At 40.1% G+C, this 25,907-nt stretch overlaps 8 protein-coding genes across 8 annotated transcripts; 6 read left to right on the forward strand and 2 right to left on the reverse strand.

Annotated features, from left to right (window-relative positions):
• Positions 1–429: 429 nt before the first annotated feature.
• Positions 430–1,158, forward strand: PKNH_0510800 (conserved Plasmodium protein, unknown function; the record flags this gene model as incomplete). Its single annotated transcript, XM_002258204.1, has 3 exons — positions 430–516; positions 707–836; positions 1,031–1,158. 3 exons carry the CDS (start codon positions 430–432, stop codon positions 1,156–1,158), a joined length of 345 nt encoding a protein of 114 aa, XP_002258240.1.
• Positions 1,159–1,318: 160 nt separating this feature from the next.
• PKNH_0510900 (trafficking protein particle complex subunit 3, putative) lies at positions 1,319–2,711 on the reverse strand (the record flags this gene model as incomplete). The annotated part of the gene is made up of 6 exons (XM_002258205.1): positions 1,319–1,357; positions 1,516–1,599; positions 1,728–1,910; positions 2,103–2,202; positions 2,351–2,448; positions 2,652–2,711. The coding sequence occupies 6 exons, from the start codon at positions 2,709–2,711 to the stop codon at positions 1,319–1,321; spliced, it is 564 nt and encodes a 187-aa protein (XP_002258241.1).
• A 446-nt stretch (positions 2,712–3,157) lies between these two features.
• On the reverse strand, positions 3,158–4,472 carry PKNH_0511000 (replication factor C subunit 4, putative; the record flags this gene model as incomplete). Its single annotated transcript, XM_002258206.1, has 2 exons — positions 3,158–4,012; positions 4,308–4,472. The coding sequence occupies 2 exons, from the start codon at positions 4,470–4,472 to the stop codon at positions 3,158–3,160; spliced, it is 1,020 nt and encodes a 339-aa protein (XP_002258242.1).
• A 3,915-nt stretch (positions 4,473–8,387) lies between these two features.
• PKNH_0511200 (KIR protein) lies at positions 8,388–9,762 on the forward strand (the record flags this gene model as incomplete). Its single annotated transcript, XM_002258207.1, has 3 exons — positions 8,388–8,399; positions 8,498–9,295; positions 9,433–9,762. 3 exons carry the CDS (start codon positions 8,388–8,390, stop codon positions 9,760–9,762), a joined length of 1,140 nt encoding a protein of 379 aa, XP_002258243.1.
• Positions 9,763–11,676: 1,914 nt separating this feature from the next.
• Positions 11,677–16,476, forward strand: PKNH_0511300 (regulator of chromosome condensation, putative; the record flags this gene model as incomplete). Its single annotated transcript, XM_002258208.1, has 1 exon — positions 11,677–16,476. One exon carries the CDS (start codon positions 11,677–11,679, stop codon positions 16,474–16,476), a length of 4,800 nt encoding a protein of 1,599 aa, XP_002258244.1.
• A 1,136-nt stretch (positions 16,477–17,612) lies between these two features.
• PKNH_0511400 (uncharacterized protein) lies at positions 17,613–19,091 on the forward strand (the record flags this gene model as incomplete). The annotated part of the gene is made up of 1 exon (XM_002258209.1): positions 17,613–19,091. One exon carries the CDS (start codon positions 17,613–17,615, stop codon positions 19,089–19,091), a length of 1,479 nt encoding a protein of 492 aa, XP_002258245.1.
• Positions 19,092–19,932: 841 nt separating this feature from the next.
• Positions 19,933–22,026, forward strand: PKNH_0511500 (MOLO1 domain-containing protein, putative; the record flags this gene model as incomplete). Its single annotated transcript, XM_002258210.1, has 9 exons — positions 19,933–20,050; positions 20,237–20,446; positions 20,596–20,662; positions 20,868–21,031; positions 21,195–21,293; positions 21,492–21,511; positions 21,619–21,662; positions 21,774–21,835; positions 21,995–22,026. 9 exons carry the CDS (start codon positions 19,933–19,935, stop codon positions 22,024–22,026), a joined length of 816 nt encoding a protein of 271 aa, XP_002258246.1.
• Positions 22,027–23,934: 1,908 nt separating this feature from the next.
• Positions 23,935–25,700, forward strand: PKNH_0511600 (conserved protein, unknown function; the record flags this gene model as incomplete). Its single annotated transcript, XM_002258211.2, has 5 exons — positions 23,935–24,747; positions 24,878–24,994; positions 25,173–25,259; positions 25,441–25,535; positions 25,691–25,700. 5 exons carry the CDS (start codon positions 23,935–23,937, stop codon positions 25,698–25,700), a joined length of 1,122 nt encoding a protein of 373 aa, XP_002258247.2.
• Between the last annotated feature and the right edge of the window lie 207 nt (positions 25,701–25,907).

Below are 25,907 nucleotides of genomic sequence, written 5' to 3' on the forward strand. Positions count from 1 at the left end.
TTGTTTTATCAAAGAATCCCTCTGTCCTTCCAAAAGATTAAAAGCAGTAACAACGAAAAGGAGCGTATGATCAATGATTTTTCGTCATTCAGGCATAAGCCTCTTGGGATGTGCACTGTAAAAACAGCGTAGCTCGGTTTCGTATCTTTACGCTTGCGCACTTACGTAGTAGTGTAATATATTATACCACGGAAAGCGTGAGGAGAAGAAATTTTTTTTTTTTTTTCCTTTTCCATAATGATTGACTATTTTTATCGTCATTTTCCCGCTAGTTGGATTATTATTATTTTATTTATTTTTTTTTTTTTTTTGTGTCCCAACCCCCTCCAACGTGCTTAGCTTAGCAAGTTGATCAAACGGGAATGACATGACAAATTTTACTGTTTTTGCTTGTTCGTCCTACTGTGGCTACTGTAACGAGTAGAAAAGATGAACTTCTCATCAGCCCCTGTAGAAAATAAAAATGATTTACTAAAGGGGAAGGGGAATGTAGAAGCTTCCAGGGAGCTGCTACAGGTAAACCTGCCCTTTATATCAATGGTCATGAGTGGTCACTATATAAGGTTGCTCCTTCGATGCGCTCTTCCCTTGTTTTACATTTGTGTTATTTGGGGGGGATGCTTTTCACGCCAGTTTTGTTTACATGTATTTGTGTACCACTACCCAAAGTACGTTTTTCTTTTTTGCCATTTTTTCATCCCCGCAGATTATCATGAACAATTGCTATGGGCCAAACCTCAAAGTGACGGTAAATGACAACAGGGAGTTTTTTGGAGCTCTGGCATATGTGGACAAGTATAATTTATTTCTAACAAACTGCGAAGAACTGTACACAGGTAAGTGTGTGATGCCTCCACTCGCACTTAAATAAATGTGCATGAGGAAGTGGAGGGGGAGAATGTCAAATACAAAACAGACGAGGTTAACACTGTACCTCCCATGTGAATACATGTTCAGTTTGTTCATGCCCGAAATTTGGAAACGATATCCACACTGTCTTGGTGCGCCACTTTTTTCCCTCTTTTCGAAGGTAGCCAAACGTACACACGGAACTGCGGAAACATCCTAATTCCCTTTAAGATAATCAAGTTGGTAGAAATTAAAAAAGGTTACTTTGATATATGTTATGAGGAACTAACAAAGGAGCAGAAGGCGTAACGCACGGAGAATGCTTTTTTTTTTTCCTTTTTTTTTTGTGCAAGTGCTTATGCGAATAAATGAATGTAGTTTATTTTTTCCTCTGTAATGATAGGGACTGAATTTTGCAAAAGCTTACCAATCATTTTTTTAAAAAAAAAGTCCTCACATTTTTAACTTTTCACGACTCTTCGTCATTTAAAATTTCTTCCTTCATAACCTGCAAAATGGGGGGGAATGGAAGCAAGGGCGGAGGGGGAGTTATATGAGAAAAGCTTTGGGATCATTTAGGGAATGCACTTTAAATTTACAATAAACCACTTGTGTAGCAAAAAAAAAAAAAAAAAAAAAACTCCTGTGCAACTTCTTCCAGCGTACCTCCAGGAGTTGAATATAAATCTCGTAGTAGTCGTCTCCCTTCAACATGTCCTTCACAAAGTAGCAGTTCACTTTTATGCGGATCTGCGGGGGTGGAAAAAAAAAAAAAGAAAAAAAAAAAAAAGGGACAAGAAAAGGGGAAACGTGTAAAGGAAGAAAAAGAAGAACAGAAAAGCACCTCCTCCCGCGCGAAACTACGCCGAGACCCTTACCTGCTCCAGGGCTCCCCGGATGACCCCGCACAACAGGCTGCAATAATTCAGAGAAGACAAAGATTTGGGAAGCTCCACAAAATCGCTTAGCGGGTTTCGATCGAAAGTTATGGAGTATACATTCGTTTCTTTGTCTACACATGTCACGTTCCCGCTTATGCCTAGGAACATCTTAAATGCCACCTGTATGGGGAGGATATCGACGAGAATGTGTGCGTATGTACAGATGTCTGCACAACTGTAGGGGGGATACACTCATATATTATTCGTGGCCAGCCAAGTAGTGGAACCCCCTCCTTCGATCTCGTGTGTGCAACTTCCATTTGATGAGTAGCCTCCTCTCCGTAACTGGTAACTACCCCCCGGCATTTCTACCTTCGCTATGACCTCCACGGTCTCCTCGAAGTCTTCACAAAACGAAATGTCCGATTTGGCCAGAAATTCTTCTATCAGTCGTATGCCAATGTTATTTCCCCTGAAAGGTGCAAAAAAGGATAATGCCAAATGAGTAGTACACACCCACTGTCTAGTGAAGAGCTTACACACTGAAAAAAAAAAAAAAAAAAAAAAAAAAAAGCAGGAAGTATTTACGTCTATAGAGATAGGTACAATGACCCACTTACATTTTCTCCAACTGCTCATTAACTTCGTCCACCAGTTCCAGGTCCTTTAAGAGTTGACTCACGAGAGCGCCATAGGTCAAGGAGAGTAGCTCTGAATTCTACAAGGACAGAAGTAAAATGTATTGATGCTATTCGGTGTAAATTGAAAAGCACGAACGATTGTTACGTGTGCACGCATGCTCGTTCCCCTTTAGGGCATCACTTCATCTATAAGTATTCAGCCTCTCCCGTATGTGACACTTTCCCGTTAAAGGGTGAAAAGTGAATATAATGAAAAATCTTCCTATCCGTGGAAACGTACCACTTTTTCTAGTTTGGCAAAGATGGCATCTCCTTGTTTTTGATATTTATCCTTCGACATTTTGGAAATGAACGTGAGTAGGAAAAGATTCGTTGCCGTAGAGCGACTTAATTTTCGCGGCTACGTGTTGGTAATACCGCTAGTGTTTGGTTTGCATGGCTTGCATTGCCTTTACTTCCTTTTTTATTTTCCTCAATTTTTTTTTTTTTTTTTTTTTTTTTTTTTAAATTAAAACAAAATATGAACTTGTTTTTTTTTTTCATAATTTTTCACCGGCGCATTATGAAAGGTGTGGGAAGGAGAAGGGCGCCCCCTCCCGATCAAGCTGAACCACAGGGGGGGTATTCCATAAGTGATATAAAAAAAAAAAAAAAAAAAAAATAGTAGTACATATTGAAGTAACATAATAAAAAAAAGGATGATATGCACCTGATACGGAAGGGACGAAAGTCCTTTCGTATGTCCATGTTACATGTGCACGTGTTTTTTTTTTTTTTTTTTTTTTATCACAAACTAACACACTTGGTGCGGAGAGCCTTGGCTGCTATGCACCAGTCGGCGAGTAACCTATCCAGCTGGATAACGCTTGCCAGACCACTGGCCATGGTATTACAAGCCATAGCACCAATTTTTAAAAACTCGATTTGCACAGATTCGGAGCCAAGATCATATCTCCTTAACACATTGGAAGATGTAAGAGCAACGTCAAAAGGGGTGTGTCCTTCCTTTATCATATCATACGCAATATCATGTGCCTTTTTCCATTCACTGTTAATGCAAAATTTTAGTAAATTTTCAATTCTTTCAGGAGAAGGAATATCACATATATGTAGTACATTTTCTTTATTTATAACTTCTAACCCCGCATAAGTGGACTGCAGACAATTCACTGCTTTTCTTAAATCTCCGTCTGCTATAAAAGTAAGCGTTTCCAATCCGTCGTCTGTGTACTTGATATTTTCCATTTCGCAAATTTTTACAATTCGTTTCAAAACTTGATCATCGGATAATTTAAAATATCGTATAATAGCACATCTACTTTGAAGTGCATCAATAATTTTTTCAGACTGATTACAAGCTAAAGCAAATCTAGTGGTGTCAGAGTACAACTCCATAATTCTTCTTAAGGATTGTTGTGCGGCTGTGGTCATGGAATCCACTTCATCTAGAATGATAATTTTGTGTTTTCCAGGAGGAAGACTTATAATTTCCTTTGCGAAACTTTTTATTCTATCTCTGATTACGTTAATTCCTCTGTCGTCGGAGGCGTTCAATTCCAGAACAGCTTTCTTCGCTTGGGGACCTAACATTTCACTCGCCAAGCAAAGAATGCTTGTGGTCTTCCCAGTCCCGGGGGCACCCTACCAAAGATGGACACCATACAAGGAAAGAAAAGGAAAAAAAAAAATGAAAAAAAATGAAAGGGAAAGGGAATGAAAGGAAATAAAAGAAAAGAGAATAAAAAGAGAAGGAAAGAAAAGAAAAAAGAAGAGAAAAAAAAGTAAAGAAAAAGAAAAGAAAAAGAAAAGAAAAAGAAAAGAAAGAAGAAAAGAAAGAAGAAAAGAAAGAAGAAAAGGAATAAAGAAATCAACATGGACGAACCCACCTTCGTGGAACAGTATTGTCCAGAAGGGGTGGAGTGGGGGAAGTACTTACCGCTAGGAGCAGGTTGGGCATATTTCCCGACACGATGATACTCTTGAGAGTATTTATGACGAAGGGATTTCCGACTACATCGTCTAGATTCTCAGGACGGTACTTCTCTATCCATATGTCGATGTTACGCTTAAGCAGTCTGTTCTTAAAGGAGTCTTCCTCCATGGGGAACCCGTAGTCAGTGTTCTCTGTGTATGCAAGGGATTCTCAGTGTGCGCGTTGCACAACTATACATATATGTCTACATATATACATACATATATATACATATATGTTTTCTATATGTACATATATACACGTTTGTACGTATCTATAGGTATATATTCACAGATGTATATATGGATACATATATGTATATATGTATGCAGATGTGCATGCGATGCGCGAGCGCTTGTGGAAGAAGGGGAGACTCTGCGAAATGCCGCTTTTAAAGTATGGCCTTGGAAGGTCCCCTATTTTGGTCGCAAAAGTCCAAACACAAAAATATGGAAAAAAAAAAAAAAAAAGAAAGAAAGAAGAAGAAGAAAGAAAAGCCACACTTTGCAAAATATTCAAAGCATTTGGAACAACCGATAATTCATTCATAATCAGGTCACATTCTACTTCTCTGTTACGGAGCGTGCTGCAATTCAAATCGCACCTCAGAAAAAAAAAAAAAAAAAAAAAAAAAAAAAAAAAAAAAAAAAAGAGAAAAAAAAAAAGGGGGAAAAAGGGAAAGGGCCGAGTACCTACACGACTCTTCATGAGCGCAAACAAATTATGTTTATATGTTCGTAAAGTATACCATATCAATACTACCTACCCGCACGCGAGAGCGCACACGCTCCTCTTTTTTTTTTTCTTTTTCTTTTTTTTTCCAGAAAAATAGGAACCTTCCCCTAAAACAGCTAAATACCAATGCACATTTCTGTTTTTATAAACTGAAACCCGGAAACATAAAAGCGGAATTTTGAACTCTTCCCTTCTTTCCTTTCTTTTTTTTTTTTTTTTCTTTTTCTTTTCCTTTTCCGTCGCATTCTTCTATTTTTTTTTTTTCTTTTTCTCCTTTTCCCGTTTCTATCCTTGTCCGAAATAACGAGTTTCCAGTTAGACGGCGTAGCCGCTTCCCGTTCGTCCGATTCCTGTAGTTTCCGGTTTCCTTTCTGTCTCCGAAGAATTCCCCCTATACTTCCTCCCCTCAAAGCAGCTAAAGCTAACCACGGAACTTCATTCTAATACCCCTAAAACCTTAATCCTATACCCCTAAAACCTTGTTCCTATAACCTGGAAACTAAATCATATACACGGAGTGTGATATACTTACCCTAAACCCATGAACCCTAATCCCATGAACCCAAAACCCATGAACCCTAATCCCATGAACCCAAAACCCATGAACCCAAAACCCATGAACCCTAATCCCATGAACCCTAATCCCATGAACCCAAAACCCACGAACCGTAAACCATGAACCCTAAACCTACGAACCCTGAACCCATGAACCCTGAACCCTGAACCCTGAACCCATGAACCCTGAACCCTAAGCCCTGAACCCTAAACCCTAAACCCTAAACCCTGAACCCTAAACCCTAAACCCTAAACCCTGAACCCTAAACCCTAAACCCTAAACCCTAAACCCTAAACCCTAAACCCTAAACCCTAAACCCTAAACCCTAAACCCTAAACCCTAAACCCTAAACCCTAAACCCTAAACCCTAAACCCTAAACCCTAAACCCTAAACCCTAAACCCTAAACCCTAAGCCCGGAACCCGGAATCCTATTCACTATACCCTGAAGCATTATTCGAACACCCCTGGAACGATCCTCCTTAATGCAGAATATGACTTCTTACACCCTAAACCCTAAACCCTGAACCCTAAATCTTAAACACTAAACCCTAAACCCTGAACCATAAACCCTAAACCCTAAAACCTAAACCCTGAACCCTGAACCCTGAACCCTGAACCCTAAACCCTGAACACTGAACCCTAAAACCTGAACGCTAAACCCTGAACCCTAAACCCTGAACCCTAAACCCTGAACCCTAAACCCTGAACCCTAAACCCTGAACCCTAAACCCTGAACCCTAAACCCTGAACCCTAAACCCTGAACCCTAAACCCTGAACCCTAAACCCTGAACCCTAAACCATTAACCCTAAATCCATGAACCCTAAACCCATTAACCCTAAACCCATGAACCCTGAACCATAAACAATAAACCCTAAATCCTGAACCCTAAATCATGAACACTAAACAATAAACCCTAAAACCTCAAACCCAAAACCCTGAACCCCCAAATCCTGAACCCCTAAACCCTGAACCCCTAAACACTAAACCCTAAACACCTTCAAATCTAAACCCCAAACCCTAAACACCTTGAACCCTAAAACCTGAACCCTGAACACTAAACCTTCAAACCTGAAATTCTGAACTTTGAACCATAAAACCTGAACAATAAACCCTAAACCTTGAACCCTAAGCCCTAAACCCCGAACCCTAAACCTAAACCCTAAACCTTAAACCCTAAAACCTAAACCGTAAACCCTTAAAACCTGAACCCTGAACCCTGAACCCATAAACCCTGAACCCTAAACCTAAACCCTGAACCCTAAACCTAAACCCTGAACCCTAAGCCTAAACCCTGAACCCTAAACCTGAACCCTGAACCCTAAACCTAAACCCTGAAACCTAAACCTAAACCCTGAACCCTAAACCTAAACCCTAAACCCTAAACCTAAACCCTGAACCCTAAACGTAAACCGTGAACCCTAAACGTAAACCCTGAACCCTAAACCTAAACCCTAAACCCTAAAACATAAATCCTGAACCCTAAACCTATGAACCCTAATCCCATGAACCCTAAAACCTGAACCCTAACCCCGGAACCCTAAACCCTAAACCCTAAATCCTAAACCCTAAACCCTAAACCCTAAACCTTAAACCTTAAACCCTAAAACAAAAACCCTAAACCCTGAACCCTAAACGCCTTGAACCCTAAAACCTGAACCCTGAACACTAAACCATAAAACCTTAACCCTGAACCATAAACCCTAAAACACTGAACCCTAACACTAAAACCTAAACCCTGAACCATAAACCCTAAACCACTGAACCCTAACACTAAACCCTAAACCCTGAACCATAAACCCTAAACCACTGAACCCTAACACTAAACCCTAAACCCTGAAACCCTAAACTGTGAACCCTAAACCCTGAAACCCTAAACTGTGAACCCTAAACCCTAAATCCTAAAACCTGAACCCTAAACCCGGAACCCTAAACCTATGAACCCTAAAACCATTAACCCTAATCCCATGAACCCTAAAACCTGAACCCTAAACCCGGAACCCTAAACCCAAAACCCTAAACCTTAAACCTTAAACCCTAAAACAAAAACCCTAAACCCTAAACGAATGAACCCTCTATCTGAGGTGCATTAATAGATATAAAGATGTAAGTGGTAATTACGATGATCTAGCTTAGTGGATAATAGGGAGTGACACATATACATATGTCGTTTATTTTTAACGGTGTAGATAAAAAAATGATAATAAAGAGAGGGGGGGTGATATTTTATTTAGAATGTAGGAAGGAATATATAAAGGGATAATTGAGAAATGTGAAAAAAAAAAGAAATATAAAAAGAAAGTGTGCCATAATATAATTAATTGAAAAAGTTTTTATGGAGGATGAAAGAAGCAATGGGATAAAGGAAAAGAAAACGAAAAAGGAAGAAGAAGGAATAGAAGGATGTATGAAACAAGAGGATGAAAAAAAAGTGTGAAGGTATAAAGGGAGAAAAGGAAAGAAGGTTTTAAAGGAGGAAAGGAAGGTTTAAGAATTTAGGGTTTAGAAGGTTTTTTAAGGGGTAAAAAAGAAAAAATGCTTCTTGAAGGAGGAAAAGAAAGTCTGATTTAAGGGGAAAAGAAGAAAAGAAGGCTTAAAGGTTTCTCCTTCCTCTAAGAAGGTTTTTTCCTCGGTTATTAGAACAACAATAATATGGCCTGGTATTTTAGCTTCCTTAGGGGGAGAAGGAAGTTGAAGAACTTTTTTTTTTTTTTTACAATTTTTCTTTTGGGACGTAACATGTGTAGTAACAATGGTGGAGGAGGTACTATGAATTAATTCTTTCCTACATATGTATGTATATATATGGTTATGTTCATATATATATATAATCCATTTCATGCATTTGTACTGTTTTCTTAGGCAAAAGACGACCCTTTAAAGAATTTGCCCTCAAGGGTGCATTTCTATAGTAAATTCAATAGTAGTACAGGTGAATGTGCAGAAGGGTACAACCGAAATGTGAAGGAGAAAATTCTACATATGGAGAGTGGTGCGGAGACTTATGCTGATAGTATTAGGGAAGCAGAGTGCTATGTATCCAGGGTGGGCAGGAGCACGGCGAGCAGCAGTCACTCATATTATAAGGATCGTTGCAATTTCCTCTATTTCTGGATTGGGAATATGTTATCGAGCAAATTGACAAATGGTGTTTTATTCCCGACCATTATGCAATTGATTTATACGGAATTGGACAATTGGTATGGTATGCATGAGTGCAAAATACTTAGCACAAACGCAGACAGCAACCTCTTCCAAGAAATGAAAAGAATATTCGATTATTATCATGACTATGGTACAATAGTTGGCATAACGAATGATGGTAAGCCCCATTGTAAGACGGAATATGAGGATTACGTAGATGCACTTCGTACAGCTTACACTAATGTGGAAACATACTGCAAAGTGGATACAAAGAATGCGAGTGATGATTACTGTAAATGGTTTCAAGAAAAATTCAATAATACCATTGGCACCATTCCCAAACCAACAGATTTGAAATGTAAACCAAATCCAAATGCGAACCAAGCCGGTTCTTCTGGTCCTGGAGCAGTTTCCGAACATGGTGATTCTGGTGGTGGTAGCGGTGGTGTAGGTGGCATGGTTGGTGGTACATTAGCAACAGTTGGATTACCAACCATCGGTTTCTTTTTATACAAAGTAATTAAAATATACATATATATACATATACATATATATATACATATATACATATGTATACATGTATGTGTATATATGTATATACATATGTATGTATATGTGTATATATATATGTCCTTCCCTTTTTTTTTTTTTAGTATACTAACATATTTGATGGAATAAAAAAATCCCTCTTTGGTGGCAGTAATAATACAGGAGGAAGGAATAGGGGAAGAAGATCTATTGGTCGACGACAACACTTTGACGACACTTTCACAGAGAATGATTCTTCTACACTAGGAGATGACGGTTCCACCACCTTAGGTGGTGGTGGTGGTGGGGAATCGTCCACCTTAGGTGGTAGCTCCACCGATGTTTCGACCATCTATGATGATGATGGAGGACGACGACGTCGACCATCATCATCACCATCTAGGAAGCCATATAATACACATCAAAGCAGAAATATACGTTATGGAAGAATATAATACCGACGCCGCATGTAACATTGCAATGTGTAAGCACATATTGCGGAATGTGATGTAAACATATTAAATGAACATTTACATTTATATGTTATGTAGCATATATGAATGTGTAATGTTTCTTCTCCCACCCCTTCCCCCCTTCCTCTGGGGGCAGGAATAAATAACTAATCGCACAGTTTACACAATATAAGAAGCAAAAGGACCATTCTATTTTCTTTTCGCTCTTTCATATTTTTTTCTTTTTTTTTGTTTTTTTTTTTTCTTTAATATAATGAATTAATTCAATTATATTTTTTTCTTTTTTTTGGTGTGTTGAATTATTAATTTTTTTGGGGGGGAACATTTCAATTGATAGTTTTTTTTTTTTTTTTTTTTTTTTTTTTCTTTTTTTTTTTTCTTTTTTACCCTTTATTAAGGTTCTCACGTTCCTGTTAACGGCGCCGCGGAGAATGAACAGAAAAATGTTCCTCCCTGCAAGAATAAGGCAAGTGTACTTTTGATTTGTCTTGCGGAATTCCCCCTAGGCACGCCAGAGAGGACGACAGACAGTCTCCATCAATTATTGTCATTGTGTGCGCTATGTGCTCAGTTGAGGATATACCCCCTCTTTGCCTCTCTCATTTCCTACACATGTAAAGCCCTTTCACCGAACCTTCCGTGGGAGCACTTTTCGGCTCTACCTGCTCTGAGGTTACAGCGGCGAACACTTTGGCACACCGTTCCTTGTGGCTGTAACTGGCCTGTTCCTCCCTTACTCATTCATCCAAAAACACTCTTTTCGACGAGCACATCAAAGTTTAGTTGCCGCTAATAGGTAAGGACGATCTGTGCAATTTATCCATTTCACGTCAGACCTTATACATTTATATAGTTTGCAACGCATATGTTGGGTCCCCTCCCTCCCTATCACCGCGTTAAACTTGTCATTTTCACATTTTCCCCCTATTTGCACACGGGGGTTCACCTCAAATGGAGGAAAAAATATATATTACCCACAAATGCATGAATCATCGAAATGTATATCCATTTTAACTTACAAAAAATTATTTTATTTTTATTTTATTTTTTTTTCGGTCGTTTAGCGAAATCCGCAGGGGAGTTGTTCGCCGCAGTTGTAAACACAAGTTTGCGATTAAAAAAAAAAAAAAAAAAAGACCTGTGCGGCACGTTAATTTTAAGTGTATTATTCTTCGCTACACCCCTTCCCCGCTGCGTACTTTGAAAAAGTAAACAAAAAAAAGAAACAGCAGGCAGAGGTGGGGAAGCGGAGAACTGTAACTTCGCTGCAAAACCAAATGAATTTTTTTTCCTAATCTTCCCTCGCGGTTGCTGGAAAAAAATGGCAATATGTGGCGGAGGTGGCCAAGTGGCAAAAATGAAATGACGGAAGTAACCACGAATGTTCTAACGTTGTAAAAGTGCTCCTCAATCACGTTCACTAAGTTGGCAAAAAAAAAAAAAAAAAAAAAAAGTCTAGTCAAAAGGGAACAGGCTAGATTGGCAGAACACCCCTCCGCGGACACTGGGTGACATAAAAAAGTTAAAGGTAAACGATTTTTTTCTATGTGCAAACATTTTTGCCGGAGGGACGAGCAGCCGTTGTTCCATTTGAGAAAGGGGAGTGGCAATTGATCCGCTTTAACGATCAGGAGCGTGTGCACATATATATATATATATATGCACGCAGTGTAGGGTCAGCTTCTTTGTGTCTTTCTTCCTCCCTTAGAGAAATCTCTTTAATAGCATTTCACACTGATGAACATTCTACTCCTCACCACATACCTCGCAAGAAGATACACAGGAGCAAGGAGGAAAATACCTCCACACATTACACAGTTCATGACCAAGGGCTAATAATTTTTTTAATTAAAGGAGGGTAGATGTCCCAAATTGGCAGAAAGGAAGTGTGGCGAAATGGGTGATCCTGAAAATTGGGATAAAAGGGAGGCAAACAGAAGCGTCCGTGAGGGGGATGAGGTGAATAGCGGAAGTGACCGACGCATCATTAGGGATGAGGTGGCGACAGGAGATGATCTGGCTACGCGGGATGAAGCGTCGGCGGGAGACGGGAAGAAGAAGACCGCGTCCCAGTTCAGTATCCTGGAGCATCTGTCCATGCTAAACAGGAGAAAAAAACTATCAAGGGATGATGGATGGGAGGTAATATCAAACATATCGAAATATTCATCAGACCATAACAAAGAAACGGAAAAGAAAAAGATATTGATTTGTTTAGGCAACAACAATTTCGGCCAGTTAGGTTTCCAGGAGAATGTTAAAATTGGTATAGTGGACTTTTCCACTGTTCTCATTAATAAGAGGTATCCTGCAAATGAGAGGAGCCGACGGGGAGGCCTTCAAACAGGTGGAGATGAAACCATTGGCGCCAATGATGGTGGAAGCGAAACACTTGTTGAAGGAGCTCCTGGTGATGAAGCCAAGAGAAAGCCGGAAAGACGCAAAAGGTACAACGACCTCGCCAGGGAAATCAGACGACGGAACAACAACTCCTCCTTCTACAATTGCCAGTCGAACAATACCCTGAGCAAAAACGAAATATACAACGACATCTTGACCAGGCTCCCTAACGATTTTAACATCTCCACAATTAAGAAAATAAAAAATAATGAACAAGTTGGGATGAACATGAGGAAAGGAAACGTACATAACTTGCTAGAAAGGAGACTCACAACAAGCGGCAGTGGAAGGAAAAATATAAGCGTCACTAGTGGGGAAGAAATGAAAAACAGAAATACACAAAATGATAAGTGTATGGTAAAGAAGGAACCACATGGAAAACTACTTCTGCTCAGGAAAAAAGACAGCACTTGCAAAAGGAGGACAGGGAGTGTCCGGATCAATCTGAGTAAGGGCACAGACTACCTGACCAGGAATAGATACAAGGAAGGAGCCATGGAGGAGAAGAAGAAAAGGTTCTTTTCTGAAAATGAAAAGGACAAGGACTACGAAAGAAGGATCCATCAGTATAGCGATTTCTTCAAGACGAGTGAGCATTTGGTGGGAGTCAGTGGTGGCTCTTGTGCTTTAGGGGGAGTTCGTGAAAACAGCCAAGGAGAAATCCAGCGCAAAGTGGACCTGCTAAAACAAGTGGACACTAGCAACAGCCCCAACAGCAACAGGCACCTGGCAGATGGAAGGAACAAACACGGGGAGGATTATCTCTACTTTAACCCAGAGATAATAAACTGTGGCAAGTACCACTCCGGGGTTGTTAGCGAAAACGGATTTGTGTGTCTGTGGGGGCTAAACTGCTACGGACAACTGGGTGTTAATCCGAACAAGTCAATCCACACATGTTATCGGAGAACAAAATTAAACATTTTGAAAAAGGCTCCAGAAGATGAGGACAAAGCGAAGAGGGAGAAAAAAAAAAAAAAAAAAAAAAAAAACTTTGGAGTAAAGGCATTTTTCTCCTCTATGAATACAGAAAAGACAGTGCTGTCCCCATACATACATAAATTAGTGCCCTTGAAACATTTCGGACATAAGCATAAAGTGAAGGACATAAGTTTAGGGTCGTTCCACACATTACTACTCACCTATGATGGCTTCGTTTTTACCTTTGGGTGTAATAAGAAGGCACAGTTAGGGCTGCCAAATGGCTACCACAGGAAGGTGTCCCACACGAGCAGGCCGTTCCTATTACCACTGGTGGTTGTCGAACGAGGGATGCAGAATACCCATCTACGCTATGGACGAACGAATACCTTTTTCTTCTCATCGAAGAAGACTTATGCTAATATCGCACACCCAGTTATTTCCATCAACTGTGGGGCGTACAACAGTGCCCTGATCGATGCAAATAGAAAGCTGTGGATTTGGGGCTGGAATAAGTTTGGCCAGATAGACAACTCCTACGCTATTGAGAAGGTGAAGAAGAAGGAGCGAGAAGAAGCTGCGCAGGTGTGCAATACGTGCCGTAAGGGCGGGAAAAATATTAGCATGGTGAGCCTGAAAAGGATAAGCGAAATGGTACAAAAAGGGAGAAAACACATAAAAAAAAAGTTTACATCTAAGGAGAATTTACACAGGGAAGATGAATGCGCTCATATGGACAAACGTCAGAGATATGGGAAAAGCAACAAACTTGTGAATATCCCTAGAAATGTAAAGATAAAAAATAAGAATGTACTTCAAGTGAGTTTGGGTAAATACCATAGCCTCTGTCTGACGGAGGACAAGTCTGTGTATATATGGGGCTACTTGAAGAAGAAGAAAAAAAAAAAAGAAGCACAAGACGGAGATACAGATGTAGAGGTAGAAGGAGAAGAAAAGAATTATTCATATGTTATGTCATGTTGCGGAGGTAAGAAGTACTACAGGAACATCACGAGCGTCACAGAGATAACCTGTTTGAGTAACCTGTACATCTCAAGTATTACCTCCTCCAGTACACACACGGCATTCGTTGCTCCCATTACCTACATCGATGAGAGAAGTACCGTCTCAGCAGGAGAGGAAAAAGCGGGAGACAAGTTCAGAAACAATATTCTTCTGAAAAATGGAAGTTCCCACTTCTTGGAATACTATTCTGATCAGGTCATAACAAGGGGAGGAGATAACATTTTTTACGTAAAATACGTTGACCTCATTCATTTGATTCGCAGACCATCCGAAGGGGTAGAGAGTTACACTGCAGGGCAGGGCACCTACCCAAGGGAGAATGTCTACCTGATAAATAACTCCCTCCATGTTAGTAATGTGTATAACCATGAGAGTAATTATTACCTCAATTTTAACACTCAAGAAGGGCGTTCTCCTAGGAGGACGAATGAAGAATCGATTAACAACACCACTGACCGAGTAAATAAAATTCTGCAACCACTTCTCCTCAGCAATAACAACAATCTGAGCCGTGTTGATTCACTGCAAATATTTCAAGTTGCCTTGGGGAAGAATTTTGCCATTTTTTTAACCTCCTCTCCATCCATTAATCGTATTTTAAACAAAAAAAAAATAGATTACATAAACAATATTTGCTCCTTAGATGTTTTGAGAAAAAAAATCCCCGAGAGGAATATTTTCATCATTGGCAAGTCTGATTTCCATCACATCATATTGCCCAGTAACTGTAAGGAGACAAGTATCCCGATCTGTCTGCACAAGAATAAATTAATAAATGAGGTCCTCCTACGAAATAAGAAGCACAATTTTTTAAACATATCTAGGAGGAAGAAATATTCGGATCAGATTAACTATTGTAACAAACTGCTAAACTTGAAAAAGCTGCATGGGAAGATAAAAAAAAGTGTGACTAACTGCAGTTTACTCTATAACAGTATAGACCAACAGAGGTTTCCCCTCAGCCTCGACTCCACTATTGCAAATAGGAGCTCTCTAACGGTGTACAAATTACAATCTGCGAATTATAGCACATCCTTAAGCAGGAGCAGAAAGTCTATATCATATGTGCAATCGTCCAGTGATCGCGCCAGCAGCAACAACAACAGCAACAATATTTTCCACTTCAACTTGGGGAAGAGGAGGGATAAGGGGGTGGGGGATAGTCGGGGCAAGTGCGATTCCTCGGAGGATCGCTTTTCCGGTGACCCGGATGGGAGGAGTCGTGTGGGGGGCCATGTGAGGAGCAACCACGTTGGCGGTAATGGCAGCAATGACAGCAATGGCAATGGAACCAATGGTAATGGAACCAATGGCAATGGAGATGAACCCTGCGAAGGCGACTCCTTCCGCACAACGCCCCAACCATCGCAGAGCTCGCGGCTGACATACTCCTCCATGGCGCGAGCCAACCTGAGCAGACACGCAGACGCAAACGAGTCGGAGGTAAGTAACCAAGATGGATCCACTGGAGGGGAAAATAAAGAGAAGAGGCCAAGCACACCCCCCTTATGCAAAGAACAGAAGGATGATTTGTTAAGTTCATCGAACGAGGGGGACCTGAAGACGGAACACAATTTACAAATCGGATCCCATTTAGGTATTCCAAATAAAGAATCCCATGTGTGTGACGAACCTGGGGAGTACTACCCCATTGGTATGAAAAAAGAAGTAAGCAGTGTCTGCGACACACAAAATGGTGGCAAACAGTTTTCACACAGGAGCAGCAGTAGTTGTAGTAGTGGCTGCAATAATCAGCTTTCGAGTGGCCAAGAGGTGGAAAGAGCTAACAATTCCGTGGTAGGTTCTTTTTCCATCTTGAGGAGGACAAAAAAGGCTGAGATGTGCAGGGAGTACACGCGTGGGCAGAATAACGAAAAGGAAGGTGAAAAGGAAGAGAAAGAGGACGACAAGAAGGGAGAGAAAAAGGAAGGCGAAGTGGTCGGCGAAAAGGAAGGCGAAAAGGAAGGCGAAAAGGAAGGCAGAAAGGAAGGTGTACAGGAGAGTAGTAACCCCCCCGCGAAGGAAAAGCGCAAAAGTTCTGCATTCATAAATAAAAAAAAACTATTCAGAAATATGATACTGCAAGCTATCGATAACATGAATGATAATTTTTTAATTCAGAAGAATGGAAATGGAAGATTGCTCGATTGTGAACAAGTTAAGTTAAAGTTTAAAGTTTTTAAAAGAAGGAGATCTTGCCTGTGGAATTACTTCACGTACCATCATACGAAGAGGATGTGTCCCTTGGGGTTCAACTTGTATGAAAATATCGTAAACACAACGCTGCTCGATGTGGCATGTGGGGATTACCACTCATTGATTTTGTTGGAGGTGGACACGCTGACGTGACGGTGCGTCGAGGGGGAAATTGGGGAGTGTGGACAGAAATCCCTCTCTTCTTCGACCCTTGCTTCGGCGGAGTGGAATTTTGCTAACGGGTGTGCCTGCACTTTCGGTTCTCTGTTGACACAACACTCCCCCGTCCAGCGCCATCGCCACGAGTGGCTACTCCCCATATGGATGATGAATGCGGGGAATGCGGTGTAGGGGTTTCTCCTTCATTTTTATTTTTTTTTTCCCACGCAGTGGTAACGAAATGTGACCCAATTGGTCATTTCGAAGGAATCCTAAAAGTGGGGGCAATTTTTTTTTTTTTTTTTTTTTTTTCGTAAAATATTTTTCCCTTTTAACCGCGTGGGAAGATGCTAATACCATTGCGACGTGGTTTTGGCATGCGTATCTATATCCATGAATGTTCCGCGTTGCTTTTTGGAAGCATGTATAACTTCCGACCATTTTTTGATTTTTTTGATTTTTTCTTTCTTTTTTTCCGTTAAAATGTATTTTTTTTTTCTGTATTTTCCGTTTTGCGCTTCTACGAGCGCCTTTAAAATTGGAGCAACTTTTCGAAGGGGGCATAAAGACTGATTTTTTTTTTTTTTTTTTTTTTTTCTTTGACCTCTTCGGGGTCTCCCACAAAAGAAAAAATATAAATAATACCACTTGTATATTTTTCTTTACAACCGACCTATTTAGTACCATCATATGGGAGAGAAATTATTTCCCCCATTTTCTGTTTCTGCCATTTTTATTTAATTTTTTTTTCTTCTTCATTTTTTTTGTGCCTTATTTGTAACTCCCCCATTTGAGTTGTTCCAAAAATAACGCATCAAAACAGTTGATAACGGGCAACTCTGTTGAGGAAAAAAAAAAAAGTAAAAAAAAAAAAAAAAAAGAACGCCTAATAGGGGAAATATGACAAAGACTTACCATATTTATGTAGTTACCTCAGTACGTAGTAAGCATACTAACCCTGTAGAAAGTAAACCAAAAGGAAACTAGCAGAGGTAGCGAAGTAACAGGCGTTACAGCTTAGCCCTCAGGCCTAGGGAAGGAAAGAAAAAAGAAGAGAATTGGCCAGGACTCGTCCGTGCATTTCTATTTGGGGGAACATATTTACAACCAAGAGTAGAACAGGACGAGCGATGAGCAGGCACAAATATGTTTTGGACGCGAACAGCGTCATTAAGTGTAAGGACTTATTGTTCACAAACTACGACTGCTACGTTACAGAAGGAGTTATAAAAGAAATAAAAGATGAGCACTCAAGGAAGAGACTGAACAACATGATGCCGCTTCTAACTGTTGCGCACGCGGAAGAGAGGGATGTGAATTTTGTAAAATATTTTTCTAAACTGACTGGGGATTACGACTCCCTCAGTGAGGTAGACATAGATGTCATTGCGCTGACCTACATGTTGCACCGTATGCATGGAGATGTGTCCAAACTGAATGCCTCTCCAATGGAAACCATTTATAAGTACGACCAAGTTGAGTTTGATTATGTGGGGAAGGGGAGGCGTGAAGGGGAGGACGGGGAAAAGGGCCTTATGGGAGATGGAGCAGTAACTGGAGAGGTAGCTATGGGGGAGGGAGATGAGACCACCGCGAGCAGCGCGCAGCCGGAAAAGACGGAAGCAGGGGTGGACGATTTGAAGCGGGAAGATGGCGCCGCGGGGGGGTTCGACGTGGTAGACGGGAGTGATGGAGACGCCGATGAAAGTATACAGGGAAGTAATACCGAAGAGGGTGGAAGTATACAGGAAAGTGACACAGACGCAGATGAAAGTATAAAGGAAGGTGATGGAGACGCAGATGAAAGTATACACGGAAGTGATGCGGACTCGGATGGAAGCGTTGATGAAGACGACTCACCCACGACACGGGGACGAATTCGCGGGTGTGAAATGATCAAGGAGGAAGTCGTACAAGTGACAGAGGCGGCCGACCAGAAGGAGGAGGACGAAGAAGGCGGCCAATGGATAAACATAAATAATTACGACACACAAAATATAGACGTAAATAAGGAAGAACAATTCACTTCAAAAGTAGCATGCGTAACGACAGATTATGCGATGCAAAATGTTATGTACCAGATGGGCTTAAATGTAATCACAATGGATGGTTTTAAAATAAATTCCATAAAATTGTGGGGACATATATGCACATCATGCTATACATTTGTAAAAAAAACTTCTGTTCTTTTCTGCTCCAAGTGTGGAAATAACAACTTGAGAAAAGTAAATGTCGTGGTGGATAATAATTTAAAAAAGCTAGTCGTGAAAATCCCCCAATTCAGGGTTAATACCAAAAATACCATTTATAGTATCCCCAAAAAAAAAAATTCATCCCAAAAAAAATTTCAAGATAAGTTGCAAATATTTAGAGAAGATGAATTACTCATGGGAGGGAGAAAACAATTTTTAACACATCAAAAAAAACTTTACGAATCGCAAAAAAGTAAAAAGGACCCCTTCAGTGGAGACAACCTGCATGATAACTATGCCAACGACTGGGCGTACAGGACGACATTGAAAAACGGCAAGGTTGCCATTTTGACCAACCCGAAAATTGTTGTGGGTGGAAAAAAGAAAAATCCACACAGGAGGAAGAAGAAGAAGTAGGGGAGTGAACGTCCAAGTGACGTTGAAAAAAATAAAATAAAGTAAAAGAACTGGGGTCCATGTGAATTCTCATATGCCATATGTATATGATCCTCGGGAGTGCCAACTGACCCACACGGGGTTAAATCATCCGAAGTACTTCTTCTATGTAGGTTGATTTATCATTACAAATGTGTTATACCCCTGGTTGGTCTTTCCCCTCAATTTGAATTTACGAAACGACGGGATAAGGATCACATTTATGTGCGTCCATCATAGGTTGAACCTTTAACCTGTCCCTATCTCGCTTTGAAGTGCTTTTCATTTGTTCTCACTCATATGCACATGATTTGTTACTTTTTTTCTTTTTTTTTTTTTTTTTTTTTGATACGCATTTTTGGTGCCTTTTTTTTGCATTTTTAAAAGACTTCAAACAGTTACAAAATGGCCGAATCATTTTGCAGAAAGAAGGATCCTCATGATGTTGTGTAGATACATATCAGGCAAAAAAAAAAAAATAAAAATAAATAATATATATATATAAAATAAAAATAAAGCAAATTAGCAAAAAATAAAATAAAATTTCAACGGTGGACCCTCCTATAGATCGGAGAGATGTATAGACACACATGTTCATCCCTGTTTGAGGCGCCCCCCTTAAGCCTCCATGAACTCTCAAAAATGTTCTTTGATTGCACCGACCGTTGACCTATGAAGAAGTAAAAGGAAAGAACAAATCTGCCAAAATAGCGAAAAAAAGGGGAATATTAACACGCACCACCTCAAAGAGAAAAAAAAAAAAACACAACTTCATTTCACCATTTGTTTTTTAAGAAATATCATACACTTTCCATGCACAAAAATGAGTCGAGTTCACTTTTTTGTCCTACCCCTCCTCTGCTTCTTGCTGCACGGATTAGCAGCCCTTGCAAAAATTCCTATTGAAAACCCGCCCTTTGTGTTTACCAACTCGAACCAAGGTCAGGGGAAAGAAATTAATACACACGGAAAAGGGAAAAACACAAATTACTGAAGCAACGAACGCGCTTCAACAATTCATTACGTCGTATGTCGAACATTGCTTGTAAGCAAAAAAACATCAAAAATAGGGTTTCCATTTTTTGCCCTATGAATATATATATATATATATTTTTTCCTTCTTTTAGACAAGCTGAAAAGAAACTTTCTTAATGTCGATACCCCATGGGATAATGATGATGTGCTGGCCAAGCCGCCATACTCACTTTATGTAACTCTGGAAAATTTCCCGAACCCTTTTATTCACCCTTCCCTGTGTAATCGAAATGGGTTGAGCTATTCCTACCTGTGCGACCCCAACAAAATCCTGTCTCGGAGCACGGCCGACAAGATAGAAGGTGGGATAAGAAGGAAAGCAGTGCAGTTATATATCTTATTACTTTTGTGTCAAGTCGTTCTGCAGTTCTACACTACCCCGCCTGTCTCTACTACTGCGACAGCTGCAATTCCTTTGCTAACCATTCCACAATTCCCTCCCTGACCGTAGAAATTTTGAGCTACCAAAGACGAAATTCTAGCCATTACTGTGCAGACAGAGGAGAAGTCCCTTACGTGTAAATCCAGTGCAAAATCCATCCTTGTCGCGCCCGCAGTTGTATCCGCGCGCATGCTGTGAATTTTACTTCCCCCAATTTGGAGGCGAAAACAGGGCAGACACATTCGCAACATACGAACATGTTAAAATGAGAAAAAAACGAGTGATACGTCGGATGATTAGGCAGCGCGCCTTCTTCACTCCCCCTTTCATCTGCACAACAGATTAGGCGTAGCGCTGATTGAGCGCCTTCCTTATGGAGTCAGCGCCGAGACATTCTCTTCCCAAATACTGGAACATTGGAAATTGGGAAACCGAAATTGCAACGACGGAATTTTGCTCCTCTTTGTGAAGGAAAACGCGACTTTTGTATTGAAGTGGAGAAAAGGTGATTATCGACTAGGAAAAAGCGCACCATCATTACCAGTACACCCTTTAGAGATGGTGCACTGTGCATACACAATCGCAATGGTCAGTCGAATGCACATACAGATACTCAAGTACACACATATGCATGCACGCTTTCTCTACTACTGATGTGACATAATTAGGTGCCCAGTCGATTATCAATTTCAGAACTGCCACCGCCATGAACAAGTCCTTTAACATGTACATACGAAGGTACTCCCTGGAGTATTCCATTTTGAGAGGTAAAAAACTGGAGAGTCATTCCACCTCAAAAAAATATGCTGGGATATATACTCTCCTAGGAATCTGCAAAAATGGAGGTCACGTCCAATATGCGTTCTGTTGACGTGTGCCAACTAAGGTGGAGTACACGTTGTATGGTAGGCCCTAATATGCTTCATCCGTGGATTTATACTTTTTTTTTTGCACCCCTCCCTCAGCGGTGACACTGACCTCACAGGTAGGAACGTCTTCATCACGCAATGAAGTGCGCGAAAAAAGGTGCATTATTCAGTTATGCATTCATGCCTTTTTTTGCCCCCCCCCCCTTTTTTCCATTTCATGAAGTACTTGACAGAGGAAATAATTCCGCCGACTCAAACGGCTCAGATGTAATCCAAATGAGAGACCCAAAATGGAAAGCTTAAAAAACTGGGAGGTTCCATTAAATGGGAAAATTAATCTTAACAAGCAAACTGCACCTTTGAATTTTTCCTTTACAGGGTTGTAGCTCTTACGATTGGCATCGTAGTAGGTTTAGGCTATCTCGCATGTATCCTAATAGGTGCTAACCAACATATACAGACGCGGAAAAGCAACTGTACAGACGAATGCATGCCTGGTTGAATACCCTTCAACGCCCATTCGGTGAGAAGCATTTTTTTCGGTTCAATAATCTTAGCACCCACGATATCACGTTGGCATTTTCCCGTTTTATTTTCAGTTTTCTCCGACGCGCAGAAGGGGAACAGATAATATGAAGGGAGCCCTTTACCTTGAGAGGAATTAATGCGCACACTCCTTCTTTTCCTAAATGGTGTGTGCACATAGACTTACCTGGCTTCAATTGTAAATTTCGCTTTGTTTATTTTTTCTATTTTTTTGAAAAGTTTAAAAATGAAAAAAAAAAAAAAAAATGAGGAATCACCTTTATATTCCCCAAACGCGTATCGCTTGTTTTTTTGTGTGTTGCGAGTACCAATTGGATGTCCTATTTATACTATAACCGTTCTGTCTTTTTGTCGTATTAATTGTTTCTTTTGTTTAACTCTTTTACATAATTGAAAATTTTCTCGAGGGCAGAAAAGACAAAACGCATATCTGGGAATTTCACATTTGGGTGAATAAATTTGTTGGATGGCTGATGGTAAAGTTGACCTGATGTAGGTTCGCTTAGTTCATTTCGCGCGTCAGCATTTTTTCGCCTTAACATTTTTTCTCATTGTTCTTTCACACCGTATTTTTTTCCTTTATTCAATTTTATTCTTACAACCATCACCGTGCTCTTATCATTTTGATCCTCCTCTCTTTTGGTAGCTTATGGAGGATCACAAAAAAGAAGAACAACAGTAAAAAATATGGCATCTCTCATTTTTCCTTATTATCACATTATTTCCCTCCTGCCTCTATAAAACGCTCATTTTTACATGCACAAAAATGGGTAAACAAAAATGTACATAAAAAATAGCATTCGAGTGTGCATATGTTTTAACGTCAGACATTTTAAAAACGTGAAAAAATGTATGAACAGGAAGAAAAAAAAAAAAAAAAAAAAAAAAAAAAAAAAAAAATTACGCGTATATACACGATTGTAGCTACCCAGAGTATAGTTCCCCATTCGGTCAGCATTATTATATAATGCATATTTTTGTTTTGTTTAATTTTGCTTCGTTTGCTTTCAGCCTTTATTCCTCTTTTTTTAGCACTTGCAGTGGGATCCATTTAGCGGATGTGCACTTTTACGCATAAAGTAGGCAAAGCAGCAAAAGGCATAAGCAACATACGCAAAGCGGAACGAACAAAAGACACGAAATGTCTGTCAGTACGACATACGAGACGTGAGCGCGCGAGTAGGTAAATTCTTACTTATGCCAAAGTATTGCTTACTCAAACGTGTTATATCTTGGTCCAAGTTGCATTTTGGCTGTATACATGTACATGTACTTTCTCAACAGACATGTATGAACGTTTATAATTTTTTTTTTATAAAAGTGCAAAATGTATGAACAAGCCATTTAAAAAAAAAAAAAAAAAAAAAAAAAAAAAAAAAAAAAGAATAAAAAACGAAAAAAATAAAAGAGCAAAAATGAGCAGAAGGAAAAGGAAGAAAACATCGTACATGTTGACGTCCACTTTTATGTCCATATTCCCGCCTACTGACGGAAATAATTTGCGCAATAAATTAACCCATTCGCATACAGTAGGACAGATTTTTTTTTTCCGCATTTCGTATCTTTTAAGCACTCACAAGCATTCCCAGCAGATGCTCATTCGAAAAGGCTCCCTTTAAGTATTTTAAGCGCATCCATAAATACGCGCACAAAGTATATGCACAAACATGTGCACAAGAGCACATGCATAAATATATCCCCCAATAGGTATATTTCCTTTTCTAAAAACTGCCCCTTGGATACATTCCCCCGAGACGCATCAAAAGACAAGTGCATTTGCGGGTGGTACTAACCTGTAGCTGCTTAGGGTATCCACGTTGTTGTAGGGCAAGTGAACGTGGACAGGGCAACAGCTTGGTGGGTGCACATGCCACATATATATATATATTTTTAATATACCCATATATACACGCTTATATATACCTGCGCAAAGCGGACTGTCAAGCAAAGAACGCCAATATCGATCCTCAGAGAGAAGTATCGTGGAGCAATTATGAATTTACCCCACGATATCATCCCGTCTAACGTGAACGAGAGTTTGATCCCCAGAAATGTGGACGCCAAGAATAGGTATAATGGACATCCGTTTTCCAGCATGGATATCAGTAGTCACTTGAGCATTATTCCATTCCCACAGTATAACGCCAACTTCCTTCTAAATAACGATACGAAATTGAAAATGTATAAAAACAAGGTGTTTGGCATCCCAATTGATATTACCGATTTGAGGGAGAAATCGAAACATTTTAACAACACTATTGGCATTAATGACAACGGGAGGAGAAACATAACTTATCAGATGGTTGCCAAAAATGATGCACCAGAAAAGGTAAAATACATTTACCAACCAGCCATACCAGAAACTGCGTTTACCTTGCAACTCCTAAGAAGAAATATGAAGGCCACATGCGGAATGTATCTAGAGAAGTGCAAACGAGTTATTATTTTTGATTTAGATGATACGCTCATTCCGACCAACTGGATCAGATCCTTCCTACTTACAAGGTGTGCAGTTAGTTATAAACAGGGTATCAAAGAATTGAAGAAGGAAATTCAGTTAAATAAAAAATGCAACTTTGAATCAGTTGCTTGTTCCGTAATTCATTTGGCAATGTCCTTGTCACACACCGTGTTCATAGTTACCAATGCGCGTAGCGACAAATGGATCGAGACAGTCAGGTGGCTTTTCCCGCGCTTTTCAAAACTGCTTCTGTACTGCCAAATTCCAATCATACGGACAGAGCAGAAGATGGAGCCATCTCCCTTCTACGCGAATGAATATTTTCGCTTTTGGATGTGTGCCAAGGTTAGACCCGGGGGGACCGTCTTCACGCGATGTGCGCATGGTGTGCCTTCCCCGTGTGAGCATTCACTCTTCATGTGCTTTACCCTTTTCCCCTCATGTGTTCCACCTTCTTTTCCCCCACACACTGCAGAAAAAAAAGTTTGATGATATTCTTAAGCAGCACTGCACCCTCTACCGCCCGTACATTTCGCAGAAGATAGATTTTATTTCCCTGGGCGACACGGACTTTGAGGAAGTAGCCACTTATGTAAGACTGGAATATGTGAGGGAGTCCGCTCGCCAGTGCATAGTAGTGTGCCTACGTGAGTGGGTGCACAAATGGATGAAAAAATGTGTGCACCAATTAGAGTACCCCCTGTATACACCAATGCGAATACATGCAGGAACGTATGCACATGACTCCATCGCTACATTCCCTCTTGCAGGAGTTACAGCTAGCCAACACAGGATTAATTAACAGAGCCTTCAACGTGAAGGTGCAGGCAGGCCTGTCCCTGGAGGATTTCACAGGGGTGAGAAAAAAGGGAAAAGTGGCCATGTGCTTGTACAATTAGTCGACGTGTACTCATGAGTATGGCAACTTAGATGCACATGTGGGCGCACAATAGGGTATCCACTGCTGGGGCTTCACCGCGCTTGCTATATGTGTGCATTTCTTTACTCACATTCGTATCCATCCATGTATCTCCGCAGCAACTGAAGCTCATCCAAGTGGCCATGTCCATAATCGCCAAGGGGTCCTACGCGTATAAACATTTGGCTTTATCAGGATCCGTTCAAATTAAAATGTAAGTGCGAGAATGAATGTGGGGGCAGGTGTGGAAAAGCGATGTGACAACGAAAGTGGTTTTCACCCATTAGGCAATCCGATTTTTTTATAATTTCCCAATATATATATATATATATATATATATATTCTTTCTCTTTCCTTTTTTTCGAGCAGGTTCTCATAGACATAGATATTGGCAGCTCTCTTTTTTCTTTTCTTTTCTTTTTTTTTTTTGATAACTTGATGGTGACTACTTTGATCCCCTTTTTTTAATGCCAAGTTAGGATCAGTAAATTCGAATTAACAATTTTGAAGCATTTATAATTTGCCCAGTTTGAAGCTTAATCGAACTGAAGTGTTTGAATTTTTCCCTAATTCAGATTTTTCCTAT

This window comes from Plasmodium knowlesi, assembly GCF_000006355.2.
Source record: "Plasmodium knowlesi strain H genome assembly, chromosome: 5".
NCBI classification, from domain to species: Eukaryota; Apicomplexa; class Aconoidasida; order Haemosporida; family Plasmodiidae; genus Plasmodium; species Plasmodium knowlesi.